The 15,479-nt window shown below is 36.2% G+C and overlaps 1 protein-coding gene across 1 annotated transcript in view; it reads right to left on the bottom strand.

The window, feature by feature from the left end:
• The window catches only part of ACMSD (aminocarboxymuconate semialdehyde decarboxylase), a 24,707-nt gene extending 9,295 nt beyond the window's left edge, over positions 1–15,412 (bottom strand). The window contains exons 1-5 of the mRNA XM_010293178.1: positions 15,356–15,412; positions 11,067–11,111; positions 5,752–5,848; positions 2,255–2,304; positions 706–942 (exon numbers count right to left, since the gene is read on the bottom strand). Coding sequence (XP_010291480.1) covers positions 706–942; positions 2,255–2,304; positions 5,752–5,848; positions 11,067–11,111; positions 15,356–15,412 — 486 coding nt within the window. The remainder of the gene's footprint in view (positions 1–705; positions 943–2,254; positions 2,305–5,751; positions 5,849–11,066; positions 11,112–15,355) is intronic.
• Between the last annotated feature and the right edge of the window lie 67 nt (positions 15,413–15,479).

The raw sequence follows: 15,479 nt of genomic DNA, 5'->3' as shown, positions 1-15,479 counted from the left end.
TTCAGCAGGGATCTCGTCAATGTATACAAATACCTGAAGGGAGCGTGTAAAGAAGGTGGAACCAGGCTCCTTTCTGTGGTGCCCAGTGACAGGACCAGAGGCAACGGGCATATACAGAAACACAAGATGCTCCTTCTGAACATCAGGAAACATTTTTTTACTGTGAGGGTGATCAAGCACTGGCACAGGTTACCCAGAGAGGTTGTGGAGTTTCTACCCTTGCAGATGCTCAAAAGCTCTCTGGGCATGGTCCTGGGCATCTGGCTCTAGGTGGCCCTGCTTTGAGCAGCAAGTTGGACCAGATGACCTCCAGCAGTCCCTTCCAACCTCAGCCATGCTGTGAGTCTGTGAATGCGTGCATCTCCAAGAGTGGAAGTTGATAACTGAGTGTATATGACCATAAAAACAAATAGTCCAAATGCTGTACTACCAGAATTCTTGAATAAATTGAGCATTTGGAAAAATAACCTCTATGGATCAATTTCAAGCTGACAGCTATAACAACCTGTGAAACAGATACAGAATGTACATTGATTAAACCGCATAATTTTGACAAATGACCATCCTCACCTGGACCTCAGGCTATTTAAGAAATGCAATCTATAAATTTATTTTATAATCAATACATTCAGTTTGGAACTTCTGGTCCCATTTGCATAATTCTGTATGGTGCTTTGGCTCTATAGGTAAGAAACATGTACTCACAGCATAAATATCGTACAGTTCTGGTGCATTCAGATCCCATTCATTGACATGAGATCCTATTTGTACTCCAGGAAATCCAAGTTCATTCACGCAGCGATGCATTTCCTTCACAGCCAGGTCTGGAGCTTGCAAAGGCAATGTACCCAAGCCAATAAACCTCTTGGGGTACTTTTTTACTGTAGCAGCTAAGTCATTATTTAATATCTGGGCTAGATCTAAAGTATCCTGAGGTTTGGCCTGGTAAGATATTAAGCAGAATAGTTCATTAAAATATAGTTCTTAAATGTTACCACATTTGGAAGATATTGGATAAATGTCACTGCAAACAATTCAGAGACAGGGTTTGAACCTAAAATTTACTTTACAGTACTGAATGGCTGGAAATCAGTATGGCTAAGTTCTGCCTCGCTTTAAAACCTCTGGGTGCAGTTCTCTTTCTTGCCCTGAATATTTTATCAGCTTTTGTTGCCTTTACTGCTCAGGATGAGTGTAACAAAGCCCAGGTTGCTGATGCACTTAAGTATCTGGTCTTTTGTGTAAACCAGCCTCTGTTTTTGTTTATCTCAATGCAAAAACCTCAGCATATAATTCTTAAACATAGCAATGAATATTTACTCTCCTATTATTGGAGCTGAAGAGATAAAAATAAGAAATATGCGATGCTGGAGCATGAGAATTCTACAGAGAAAACATGAGCAAAACTCTCTAACATTCAGAAGGTGATAACAGTCATAATTCTAATAAGGGAACTGCAATATCCATACAGTTAGTTTCCTGTTTTTTCCCCTAATACATATTTAATAGAAAATATTCCCATAAATAGCAGAATAAAATTTTAAAGATATGTCACCCAACAAGAAATTCTGAAGATCACTTGTACTGCTTATATGTGGGCTTAACACAATGATTTTTACATATCTGTTTACATATAACAACTCAGCTTGTACACATAGCTAAATAGTCAAATCAAGAATGTATTCAGAACATTATTTTGCTATGATTTGTCTTCTCAGACTTTTTATTTCTTTGATGCATTCAAGATCACTCTGCAGGGTACATATTAATTTAAATTTACCACTGAATTTTAAGATTCAAAGCATTCTAGGTCAATGAGTCCCAGGCCACATTTAAAAGAGAGTGGACAAGACCACAAATGTATCTTTTCCTTCTTTTTTTACATGAGAAAATCCTAATTGATGTCTAGCTTTCATGGAATCTGTACATATATGTCTACCTGCTAACCATGGATTCATGCTGTGTAAATTCTCTCTCCCAGTTTTCAGCTACCCCCATAAGGTCCCCAGCAGAAATTCTGTTGTCTCATTCTTTCTTACTGGGTTTACTCCAGAGTGGAGCTTTGCCAGGACACACTGCTGGCTCTTCTGATACCTGGTCTATTTTTTTGTCTTTTGTTTTTCACAGCAGAACAATTCCCCATCTATTTCAGTGCTCTAGTGACTACTTTTATCACCTAATTTATAAGAGAATGCATTTCTTTTTTAAAAATTTTTTAACATATTAATTACAAAATATGCTAGGAGGAACCTACCCAGTAGCTGAACATTACAGGGACTGTGGAAAGGACTTGGACTGTGACTCCTGGATAAGAAAAAGCAGTCATTAATGTTTTTTTGGTAGAATGTTAAAAATAAGAAAGCACTTTGGTTTGAAAGGTAGGAAGTAAAAGTTTTAATAGTAAGAAAGATTGATTTTACATTTAACATTTAACTTTTTTATGCTAATTGAGGATCATGATAATAAACTTGTAGTTTATCAGTTTTTTAGGATTGGAATATTTTTGCTAAGTAGAAAGAAAAAGAACACTTTCATACTCGTATACTAGATTATTTTGTGAAACTAAGTATTTTGATTTTAGAAGTATTTGGTATGCACATGTACTATTAATTAAAATAGCAATTTAATGTTACTCTCACATAAATGAATGTGACGTTAAACCAACAGAATACAATAGCTTAAGTTTACTTTGGGGACACGTTTATCATATACATTTAATAAATAAATATGTAAATTAGACTAAAGATAAACAATGTTATGTTAACAATGATTATTAAACAATGTTTTCCTAAGTGTTCTCCAAAGCTATATCGTGTTAAGTTTCATTCATCCTATGTCTGGACTACTGAGGTTGGAAGTATAAGAAAATCTGTCTGTTTTTAGAAATAACTTTGATGTTAGCAATAATGAGAATTAAGTCTATGCTGTTTGGTTTCTGTTCAAACACAGAACAGAACCTGTGTGTGACAGGTTACAGGAATGAACACAACAAACATAGCAGATTAAAAGCAGAAGAAACAATAAACAATAATTAGGACTCCACTAAATAGTTACATGCAAAACTCTTTTTTTTTAAATTTTAGGTCTGATTGTGGTATTTATGCACATATTTTGTCATGCTTTAAAAAATTTAACTTTGTTGTTAGTAACAAAACAACTAATGCAAAAAATGTCAAAAAAAACCCCAACCCTAAGAAAATTTCTTCTAAGACAATGACCTTGCCAGAGCACTCGGATGTTTAACAAAATAATTTACCCTCCTCCTCTACTTCTTTTAAGTAGGAAACAAGAGGGGAAGCTGATTCAGGCATCTCTCTAATAAGATCTCATTAATATTATATACAGCAGCAATGGTTTGTGGTTAAGGATTAGGTCTACAAATATACATATATACCAAAGTACAGCCTAAGTCGTATTATCCACCAATACGCTACTGGACACTTGATTAGTATGTTTGAGAATATGCACGATGTTTTCCACAGTAAGCATTGTATCTGGTTTCAATACATTTTTACACTTCTGAGCAAATTTAACGTGACTCTTAAAGATAAATTTCCAAGCTGAACATTCCTAGACACTAGTCTTAGGAAGAAGAATCAGCACAGAAAACCCTCTACTTTATACCCTCTTCAGAGCATTTTACAAAGGAGAAAATAATAAGAAAAGGCAGTTAGGATTAACTGAAAGATTTTCACCAACACAACTGTGATGATTTGTGCCACAGAACTGTGATGTTAATTACCTTTACAGCTTGTTTATAAAACAATTACCTTGATAGCTTGTTTTATTGAGTGGACCAAGACACAGGTTTGTATACCAAATAGACCTAGGACATACGATTATGAGAACAATTCAGTCTCTTCGGTACATGGGCTACCATTTCTTATTACTGGCAAGACTTCTTGGGCATTGCAGAAACAAAGCCTTTTAGCAACCAAGCGGTAAGGTATCGGTCTGAGTTAATAACACCTTACAGTGACTGATACTAGTTTTGTTCAGGGGAGACTCCTTGCAAAATCATGCCATGTTTGCAGGTTGAATTTTGGGGTGTAATCTATCTCGGCCTGTGTTACAGAAAACGGTCTTTGAGGTAAGTAGCTACAGCTTTGTAAATCGAAAAAGAGTCAATGTGGCCCACAGTCTTTATCATTAGAAGAACAGTGAGAATGAAAACCACAAACACTACGACCTTTTTTTTACACTTAACTGGCTGATGTCTGTATCTCTGGAGTGCTGTAACGAAGGGGACATTTTCATGGCAGAAGTCACAAGATGGTGCTGTAACACACAGTTCTGGATTTTTTTTTTTTAACCAAGTGAGCTCTGTTTAGTTTTTGGAGAAATACTGTGGTGTTGGCTTTATGATACATTTTCTTCTCTGGAGAGCTGTTGCAAAAATTTAAAAAAATTGCTCCCGTGTTTCCCCCTTGTCCACAGCAAATACCTGGGGCAGAATTGTTTCGTAGAAGCTTGCCATTAGTGTTGGGGGAAATATTTGAAAGGGAAAGATGCCCAAAGGCTATTCATGATCCGCACTGTGGTTGAATCACACAGTAATCCCCAAAATCCCTGAGCTAACTCAGGGAATGATTACAGTCTAGTCAAGGCAGCATATTTCAGAGAGGTTGCAAAGACATTCTGGCATTCTCATTAAATGTCTAATGGTTGGGGTTTGAAATACTGCTTCTCCAGGGTGAAAATGAGGTAGCTGAAAATTATCTAAGTTGTGTTCACATGAATTGCCCACCAGCTCTTGAGTTCCTAAATTGGCCTATGTCGTGTGTTGCAGTAAACCTCCATAAAGAGGATGACCCAAAGCATCTCCTATCATGCTATCCCATGAGGAACAATAGGAAACAGTAACCATAAAAATGCTACTTATAAAATATCTGCTCTTTGAAGTAACTCAGATGTTTATTCCTTATGAAAAGTTGGAGAAGATATTCAAGTTGTGTCTACTGAGAAACTGATGTAGGGAATTATTCAGGCCTCAGTCTAAGAAAAAACAATCTTTGGTAACAATATTTCTCTGACAAAAGTAATTTGGAATTACAGTGTTAATATGAACTAACAAAAATAACTATCAGACTAAAAGTTCCTTCTCTCATTCTCAGTCTCCCATCTTACAAACCTTATTTAGTGGCATGTAAGTAATGGATGGAAATAAAATTTGCAAATTTGGCATCTGCTTAAGTTTCTTTCTAAATCAGGAAAACTCTCTTTTTTTGAGAAAGTAGTTATACCACTTCTCTAGGCTCAGAGTCCTCTAGCAAAAATAGAGAATGAAGTTGCAACACCTAAACAGAAAAAAAATTAGAAAAGAAAACAAACATACCAAAAAATCCTATGAGTAAACAGAATCTTTTTAACATTTGGAACAAAAAATTTTTTTTTTCTTTCTTTTACGTAAATCACTTTTATACGTGGAATGTATGTTGCCTTTTGAAGTCCACAGTCAGTCATCCTTACTTGTGTCAACTAGTTCCTTACCGTATTAACAATCCCACCAAAATCAGTGAGCTCATGTGGGCAATAAATAGCTACTGAAAATGAGGAAAGTTATGGGAACATGTCCCATTTCAGTCTGAATATAACGCATAGCAATTTTCACCGACTTTTAACAGATTTAAACTAATGAATCAGTATGCTAAACCTTTTAATTTTGATATTGTTATTGAGCACTTTCAGATGCACTAACGGAGAAGTTATTCTAAATGAGACACAATGATTTTAATTCCTTTGTGGAAGTACCTGATAGGTCCATCTCTTTAATCCGTACTTCTGGATCCCAGCAGTTCTCTTGAATAACTCTAAAAACCTTTCCATCCTTCATCATCTTTGCCTGTCCCTGTGAAATGACATTTTCATATATTATAAATGTGACAAAGTAGTACATGCTAATTTATAGTCTCTTGAGTATATTGTGCTCCCTACAGAAATTCAGTGACAGAATTTTGTTCTTTTATTTTTATTCAGTAGGTATTTTAAATTGAAGATTATTTTAAAATAGTCATTAATAAAGCAGTCATTTATAGTTCAGATTTAATTCCTCATATTTAAAAAAATCCCCTTTCTTTTGCAACGTATATCACTCTACATTTGTTTGGAAAAGAAATCAGGTACCTTAATCCAAATTTATCCTCAAACCAAATTTTGACCTCAAAACAATGCTCTAATTAAATCTGTGCTAAATTTTCCCCTTGGGTATGTGTGTGTTCTTTTAAAGTCAATAGCATCACGATGATTCCAGTAACTACAGAAATAATTGTGCAACTCTGTTAATTTCAGTCCAGTTGTTTCATATCACCAGTGATACTGGGACGAAAGGAGACCTATTATGGTGTTGTCAGATTACATTTTCTCCTTGTGAAAAAAAAGAATTATTGAAGAGTTTGTATTTGGGGAAAAAAACCCCAAACAAAACCTAAACGTACTATAAAACCATTACTTGAATTAGTGTAATACCTTCCCCACATGCCACCAATTCCCAAACTTGTAAAGTTGGACATTTAATATTTAAATTATTAATTATTAAACTAATATTTAATATTTAACATGAAATTTAATACTGTTCCTTTAACTATGAACATGGAAAATTCCTTTTTAAACCTAATTTTTGGTTGTTTTATCAATTGTCCAAAGAGGTTGAGTAGGCACAATGTCATCACATTAAGCAAAGTAAATAGCCTGTTACACTTGTAGGTATCCCCATGCTTCTATGGACTTGTAAAGACAGACAACACTGTCTTTCTGTTGGCTTACACTTGATGTAACCCTAACCCAAATTGATGAGACACAATTCATGAATACTTGCAAGGCCTGAGTATTCCTTGGTTGCTTGAAGCTACTATAGAGTTAACTGGAAATGGGTGAAAGAAGATCCACATGACCCTGTGTTTTTGCGATGGGTAAGGGTGGTCACACAGCAGATGTATGGGACAGAGAACACATTGCATCTGCAGTTGAAACTTGAAAACCACATGAGAAAACACAGCAGCTATTCCTTCACCTTCACAGTAAATAGAAGCTAAGTGCAGGGAAGTCTTCTGACCCTTCTGGAAACAGAATTCTCTCTCTCTCCAAACGCCACTTTATTTTTCCTCACAAAATCAGTTTATTTAGGATCCTGATTATTTTTCTAAATAAAAAAACCTATTAAATGAGAATATTCCCTACTAGCATGCTAAAACAGAAATAACTAATAAAATTTCACTACTCACAGAGCTGGGTTTCTGTCCCCTCCTTCTGAGAAATCAGACTGTTATTAACTTCATACATCATTCACAAATACACTTCCCTAATTAATTTTCTAAAGCTCTCTTCAACAGATCTAACTGTGCTGCCTTGGCAAACTGTCAAGTTACTTGTTAGCTGTACCACAGGTTCTGAAAATTATTTGAAATATTAGAGTCAGTAATAACAACTACATAATCCTGATCCTCTCGTAAAATACTTGAGGTTCTTGTAAAATTGATTTTCCAACCTGGCAGAAAGGTTTACTCTAGCCAAACACTCCAATACATTAAAAAAAGATCAGCATATTGCTGCAGATTGGCTAATAAACAGAAAAATATTTGGGGTGTGAGTAGAGAAAAAGACAGAGTAGAACTGAGCATTGCATCGTATACAAATAGGTCGTGTGGACTTTACTGGATTACTGTTATTTCTGTGAACACAGGCAAATGAATTCCTTCCCCAGACATAGTTAAGTTATAGCAGCTAACCTGCTCATATATATTTTCTTCTGCTAATACTGAAAACAATATTAGATAGACTGTAATTTTACTGGCAACTTTGACAGTGCTCATACCTAAATGCTGAGATAAATAGTTGTTCTCTGAGTGCAGGAACAGGGTTTGCAATATAGGAAAGGTTTCTAATAAGCCATGTGCTGTTCTCATTGAGGAATTAGTTTCATTTGCATTAACCAATTCTTTGTGAACAAGCTAAGGTCAAGGCTAAGCTCACAGCATTGTAGGTTGGCAACAAAAAGCTTGATTATGCAGGAAAGCAAAACATCATCTTCTGAACAGATTCATGCTTGTGTACGTAAGGATGTAAAGATCTGGTCCAGCAACGCTGTGACTGCAAAATGAGTCATATTGCCATAGTCTCTAGACATTGCCACTAATCTGCACCTGATACTTTTAAAATGAGAAATTACTCAGACACCTCAACTGGGAAACAATTATCGGAGTTTTTGGCGGTAGTAAGAATGAAACATGGATCGGGACAAAAAAATTCAGGTCCGAAAGCAATGGATGCAGTGCTGAAAATCTCATGAGACTTTTAGTTGCAAGGTTAACACAATTTTCTAAGGGCCCAGCTGAAGAATTCTATCATTGTATTGTATTCTAAACATTATCTCATATTTAAGGCTTTAATTAATTTATATGGAAATTAAGATTTAAGTCCAGAAGGCTGATTTGGTTCAGCAAGCTACTTTTAAAATTATTCCATCACTAAACTACTCAGTCACATCCCAAATTGCACTTCTTTAAAAATGCATGTAATTATTTTCTTCCAGTTTGACCCTGTTGCTTCTTCACAGAATGATTTGAGAAGCTTTTGCTTTTTTTTAATATTAAGAGATAACTTCCCCAACTCCACATATCTGAACAGGGTTTTATTTTGCCATGCACTTTTTTCATGCAACATTTTCAGGCAGAAGTAGGCTAGGCAGAATTCTCTGCAGAGTGTATAATGCTATTGACTTGCCACAAAGTTCCTTTACAAACTATATTTAGGAAGAAATTTTAGCAATGGACCTGTAACAAACAGCTGAGCTGCTAAAAACGTCTCCAACAATTCTCCCCTTGCTGCACCTACCATGTATCTCAGAAGCTGTGCCATCCACACTTTGATTCAGCAGGTGGCTTGTTCTCTCCTCCTATGCCTGCTTAGACTCAGATCTGAAATTTCTGCATAATCTTTGTTTGCTCCTCGCTCTTGGTCCCAACCTTCATATTCTGTGGTCCTTTTTCATTAATGGTTGTTAGGCATTTGACAGCATAGCCTTGCGTGTTACAGAATGACAACAGTGTGCATATCATTACATTGCAATAAATAGACACAGTGTTGTATCAATTTTATCAGCTTTTTTAAGTTAATATATGCAGATATACAATCACAAAGAAGTATGATTTTGCAAAGTGACAAGGAGATGAGAGAATATCTAGTTCCACTGAAATTAACAGGCACTATATATTTAAATACCTTGGTTACCTGCTTCTCTAAAGACAATAAAAGTTGAATCTCTACAGAGAGTGAATGAATTAGGCAAGCCATGAAAAGAAACCATGAAGAGGATTGGGTCCTATTTTCTTTATAAGGTCACCCAGATAGGGAGAGGCACTGTCACCCTGAAAATGCTAAGTACTAAATCTTTCTATCACTTATCACTCTAGTTTTCAGTATAGAATTCCTATATGGAGATCCTGTCTGAATTTCAGGAGGTGGAGACAGATGAGCCCTTGTACAACGCTGTGCGCACAGCCTGCCATTACGTAACATGGCTGGGGTCAGCCAGCTCTTTGCGCTCTTCGCGTGCTTTAGGTGGGTTATGTGCTGACACTCTTTGTTGAGCTATTCATGCTCTTAACTTTGCATCTTTTGTCTTGCAGCTTACTATATCCAAATTGTTCTTTCTTCTCTTACCTACCCAGCCTCTGTTGTCTTCGTGTTTTTTCCTTAATTATCTGGCTAAATACCTTGCAATGCTTTTACCCCTTCCATATCTGTACAACTCATAACCTTCCTGTAGTAGGCAATTACAGATAAAGTTTTTCAAGTTAGGACAGGTACCTATGAAGTGAGGTGGAAAGTGAACTGAGGTCTCCTGAGAACTCTTTTTAATGCCATCTTTCTAATCTCCCTCCTTCTAGAAGGCCAAGGCCATTTGCAGCGACAGGGTCTCGAAAAGATTCCTAGGAGTGGGGAGCTGACAGATAACAGGAGGAAGCTGGCTTCCTGTGACCACGTTTGAGATGGATAGACAGGGATATCTGAATGCCAAGGGTATTCTATGGTAACGGAGGTAACATCTCTAAAACTAGCTTGTACAGTTAACCTACACAGTAATGTACAGAGGGAATTATTTTGCCATATCAACCATACCTCTCTTAGGTCCTTGTGCCCTGTTGTAAAAAAAGCACAAATACTGATAATTTTTTAATGCTTTTATCAAAAGATAAACTGCAATGTTTTGATCTTGTTTTCAGAAGTTTTGCATTGCTGTGTCATTGCGAATGTCTCTGAGCAAGATCAGAATCAAGCCTTTAAGAAACCAGTTCTGTCCCCAGCTGAGTAAACACATGTATCCTGCTAAATTCAGGATGGATTCTGAATGCAGATGGACTGTTAGCATAGACTCATGGCATCTGGAGACATGTTGTTTCAGTTGTACTAATGCAGCTTAGAAGTGTGTTTGGAAAGTTAATAGAATGGACACTGATAGAAAGGTGAAGTAAAATCAGACCCAGTCTGCCTTTTACTTGCCAATAAACCTCAGGCTCCTGCTTTTCTAGATAATGCTCCCCCAGTCCATGGATTGTCCTTATTGTTCTGCTACTTGTTCTCCTTGTCATGACATTACAGAAATTGTTCTTTCCCTTTCACTCAGATGTGAAGACATTTTCACATCTGAGTTCTTCAACTTTTATTAAAATCTAAAATATTAAAAAACCACTTCCCTTTGGTTTTGCTTGTCATATAGATGACTACATTTAACTAAAAAAAAAATCTATATATAATCTGCTGTAGGTTGACCTATCTTATTGAAAAGAATTCCTTAGAGCTATCCATTCCAAGTGTTAAGATGAGATGATGATGAAAAATGGATACTGGTTCATACAAGAGAATGTGAGTTTCACCTCTCAAGGAAAAAGTTCCTCTGAGAGATATTAGGACTTGGAGTGACATTACTTCACAGAAGATAGACCGCTAGAGAAATCTCTATCAAAGACATAGCCAACCTTATTGCCACTTTACTTTTTAACAGATTTACTGTGAGTTTATACTCACAGTACACAACACAAGATCAGTGCAGAGCAGCAAACAGCCCAAACCTTGCCGTGATGATCCAGCTGTACCCATCCACCATATCCGTATCTCTGTGAAAGAAAGAAGAAAAAGCCAGTGCTAGTTAGCACTCTGCAATAATAATAAAAATCTCAGTTCTTATGATCCAGCAGTACCTTATTCAGCAGAAACACTTATGCATACGCTCAGCTTTGAGCCTACAAGTAGCCCCATTGGCTTCAGCAGAAGTGCTGAAGTTTAACCGGACTGGACTAACAGTGTTTGTAGAACTCAATGTTTAGCTCCCAGTTCAACAACACTTTTAAGTTCTACAACTGATTTCAAAGTCCTTAAAGTTGCTTACTATATTGAGGTTCTAACTGGAATGATTTTGTTCTGGTTTCAGCCAGGATAGAGCTGGTTTTCTTCACAGAAGCTAGCGTGAGGCTGTGTTTTGGATTTGGGATGAGAAACTGTTGATAACGTGCTGATGTTTTGGGTTGTTGCTGAGCAGTCAAGGACTGTCCAGCTTCTTGTGCTGGGCTGCCAGCGAGCAGGCTGGGGGTGCACGGGGAGCTGGCGGGGGACAGCCCGGACAGCTGACCCCGGCTGGCCAAAGAGATATTCCCTACCATATGACATCATGCTCGGTATATAAAGTTGGGACGAAGAAGAAGGAAGGGGTGGAGGGGACGTTTGGGGTTATGGTGTCCACCTTCCCAAGTAACTGTTACACGTGATGGAGCCCTGCTTTCCTGGAGATGGCTGAACACCTGCTGACGGGAAGTAGTGAATGAATCCCGTTTTTCTCTGCTTGCGTGCATGGCTTTTGCTTTACCTATTAAACTGTCTTAATTTCAAATCACGAGTTTTCTCACTTTCACCCTTCCGATTCTCTCCCCTGTCCCACTGTGGGGGGGTGAGCAAGTGGCTGTGTGAGGCTTAGTTGTTGGCTGGAGTTAAACCACAACAGATTTTAACACAGAAAAAACTTAAATCAAGCATTTGGCAATATGAATATTGAGCCGACGATTTTCCAATCTGTGATCAGTTAATCATTAGCACAAAGATGTATTGATTCCACTTTTCAGCTTCCATGATTCAGCAGCAGAACTGAAGGTCAGTCCCTTGTCTATTAATATTTAAACAGCCAAGAGAAGCTAAAAAGGAGAAGCTTAGATGCTCATTGATTCTTCCAGAGAGATTAAAAATTTTTTATGCAAAAAACCCCAAATCTACAAAAGATGCTGATTTCCTTTTATTTTCGTAAATTATTAATTAGAAATAAAGGAAATCTTGAAGTATCATAATAGACTGAAAACAATGCTCAGAATTCCCATTTTTTGTAACGAAACATTTCAAAGGCAACTGAGTAAAAGCAGGCATTTCTTTCACTGAAGTGTAAGCATTTGAATACAGTCCTGAATTTCCTGTGATAACAAGCCATTACTTAATGCCACTGTGAGCTTTCCTAAAGTAGGTGTGCAGAGCCAAGCCTCCTGACTTCAGCCAATCATAGATGCTAAAAACCGAGGCTATATAGCTATGTATTTATTAAGTTTATAAATTTATAGGTATAGATATATAAAATATTTAAATTTAGGGTAAAATTTTGTGAGTGACACCTAATGAGAACTTTAAGTTTTCACTAGCTCCATAGAATCAGAGTCATAGAATCATTTGGGTTGGAAGGGACCTTTAATGGTCATCTAGTCCCAACCCCCCTGCAGTGGGCAAGGACATCTTCAACTAGATCAAGTTGCTCAGAGCCTCATCTAACCTGAGCTTGAATGTTTCCAGGGATGGGGCATCTACCACCTCTCTGGGCAACCTATGCCAGTGTTTTACCTCCCTCATTGTGAAAAATTTCTTCCTTATATCTAGTCTAAATCTGCCCTCTTTTAGTTTAAAGCCATTACCCCCTCCATGTGAACTGCAATTGTAAGCTGTGCAGAAAATAAGTACCTTAAAGGTGCTCAAGGAGCATGTAGGTAATAGAGAAACTCACTGGTCTGTTTTTGAAGTTATTTTCTTTTTTCTTCCCCATAGTTATTAGTTGGATGTATTGTCAGTCCTTATTTCATTTATTTCTATACATTTTCATACTTATTACGCGTTTCTAAGCTCTTAAATAATTATCTTGACAATAGCACTTTTTAGTCATAGGTTCAAGGTTCAGTATTTATAAAGCTGGAAAAAAGAAAGAAAAGTTTAGCACTATGTGTGCATGTTAGGATTCCCTCATTGGTTTTCCATGCGTGAGATGTATAGGACTATGTTAACGGCTTGAATTTTCAGAGGAGAGAATTCTGAGGGTTTTCTATTCTGGGCTCATTAATAAACCATTGAATTGCTCAATCTTTAGAACAGAGAAAACAAAAACTAACAGGTGGAAATTAACTTTTAAAAATTTGGTATTTGCCTCTTTATCAGTGTTTAAATAAATGCAACAGTGGCCTACAGGGCCTAACAGTAGTGAATTCAGCCTTGCTGTACGTCTGTAAATATCAAGGGATTCTGGGGGTGATTATATCTCAGTGAATTTATTGCCCTTTTAGAGTATACACAGACAAAAAAACACTTGTAAAATCACGTAAAATCAGAATGAAGGAATTTTACTGATGTTTTTATAGGAGTACTGCACAAACAAGGACAACAAAATCTGAAACAAGGAAGAGCAACCCGTCTTTGTCCTCTGGATATTTAACCTCCTATCCATTTAAAACAGACATTATTGTTCTAAACTACATCTCTCATCTCACCTACATTATCCAGTGTATATGTATTTTTCACTGAGGAGCTCTTATAATTACTAATAGGAAGTTCAAATAGATGTGTAAAAATAAATTCCCAGGTAAACGAGGAAACAAACATTCCTTTCCAGGAGGTTTTATGCATAATGATGTTATTTTTCACTACTAATGAAGAAACAATCCTATGTATGTTCTTAATGCCAGGTTTTCTCATTACTTTTTTCTAATATGCTGTTTACATTTTCCACCTGCTCTCCGGCTAATATTGAACTGATACTGGACGGTCACATCTAAAATCAGAGAAGCAGAGCTAATACATATGAAACACCTACCTGAGAATTTACTATCATCAACCTCAAAATAGTTAAGTGAAAGAAAAGTACAGTGTAAAGCGAAGTTTCAGGGAGCATGTCAGATGCCTAAAAGCATGGCTGAAATAATGGTATTCTTTTGTTGTCAAAGCCAGGCACAATGAAATCAAGTGATTCCATACTACTGTCAGACACAGGGAATGTTCATTCAAACTACAACCAACACAGAATTACACTAAGGAAAGAAGAAACAATGCAGGTTTTCTTCTTTCTACTCTGATTTTTTATTATAAATGGAAATATTAGAGAGTTACAAAAAATAGCTATCCTGGCAATCTGAACGCCATTTTTAATTGCAATTAATTTTATATATGTGTGTGTATAAACTACATATAAATACAGTTTCAGGTGGTCTTTTTCGGTATCCTTTGTAACATTGGAGATGTGATCCTTTATGAGTCAAAAAGTGATCAGACATCTCTATATTGAATTATGATTTTAATTATATAGGCAATAACTCTAAAACCTAATTCAGAATGAGACAACTACCTGGTTTTTGATAATCTGAAATAAGAAAAGGATTAGATTTATTACATGAAAACCTAAATAATGCATTCCATTCTCAAATATTTTTCACAGGATCATGAAAGTTATTACTGACAAGAATAAATTTATGTCATTGAAGAATAATAATAATACCATGCAAAGATTCAAAGTTAAGACAAGTTGACTTTATGGCTTCAGTGTTCTGACAACTGAGATTTTGTATTTTTTATACAATATGATACTTCTTTCCAGTAACTGAAAAAATAACAGATATTAGTAAAATGATCATCATCATCAATTAACTATACTTAGAATGACCCCACTCCTATTGAAGTTAATGACTTTCACTGTGGTATAAAATGTGAATTACTTTTGCCTTAGGTAACATTCATCTTGTCTAATATTTGGATATGGTAACCTGACAGCTCTGGTTTTATCAAGAAAGCAGAATTTATACATCATTTGACAATTTTAGGTCTCACCAAAAATCAAGCAAAAATATAAGAATGGCTTCAGACTAAATCAAGAGCAAGAAACAGAGCCCAGTTTTCCATTCCTTTCTTACTGGGACTCTTGCTTTGCGAAGTAATGCAATACAAATATCTTATATCTGAAAAAAAAAAATCCAATTAGACAAAACTCCTTCATTCATTGTTCTTTCAAAAATTACATTGGCAGAAATGATTTCTGGTAACATAAGGCACTGAATATCTAAACTCTTATTACCTTTTTTAGGTCAGGCCATTCCTTAGGTAGAATGTGGCTATGAATATCAATTTTCATTTTTGAAGTATCAAAGGAGGAATACTCTTTCAATGAAAATGTTTTGTGGGTAATTGCTACTATCCTT

This window comes from Phaethon lepturus, unplaced genomic scaffold (assembly GCF_000687285.1).
Source record: "Phaethon lepturus isolate BGI_N335 unplaced genomic scaffold, ASM68728v1 scaffold30108, whole genome shotgun sequence".
Lineage (NCBI taxonomy): Eukaryota > Metazoa > Chordata > Aves > Phaethontiformes > Phaethontidae > Phaethon > Phaethon lepturus.
This window is presented reverse-complemented; position numbering and strand designations above follow the sequence as displayed.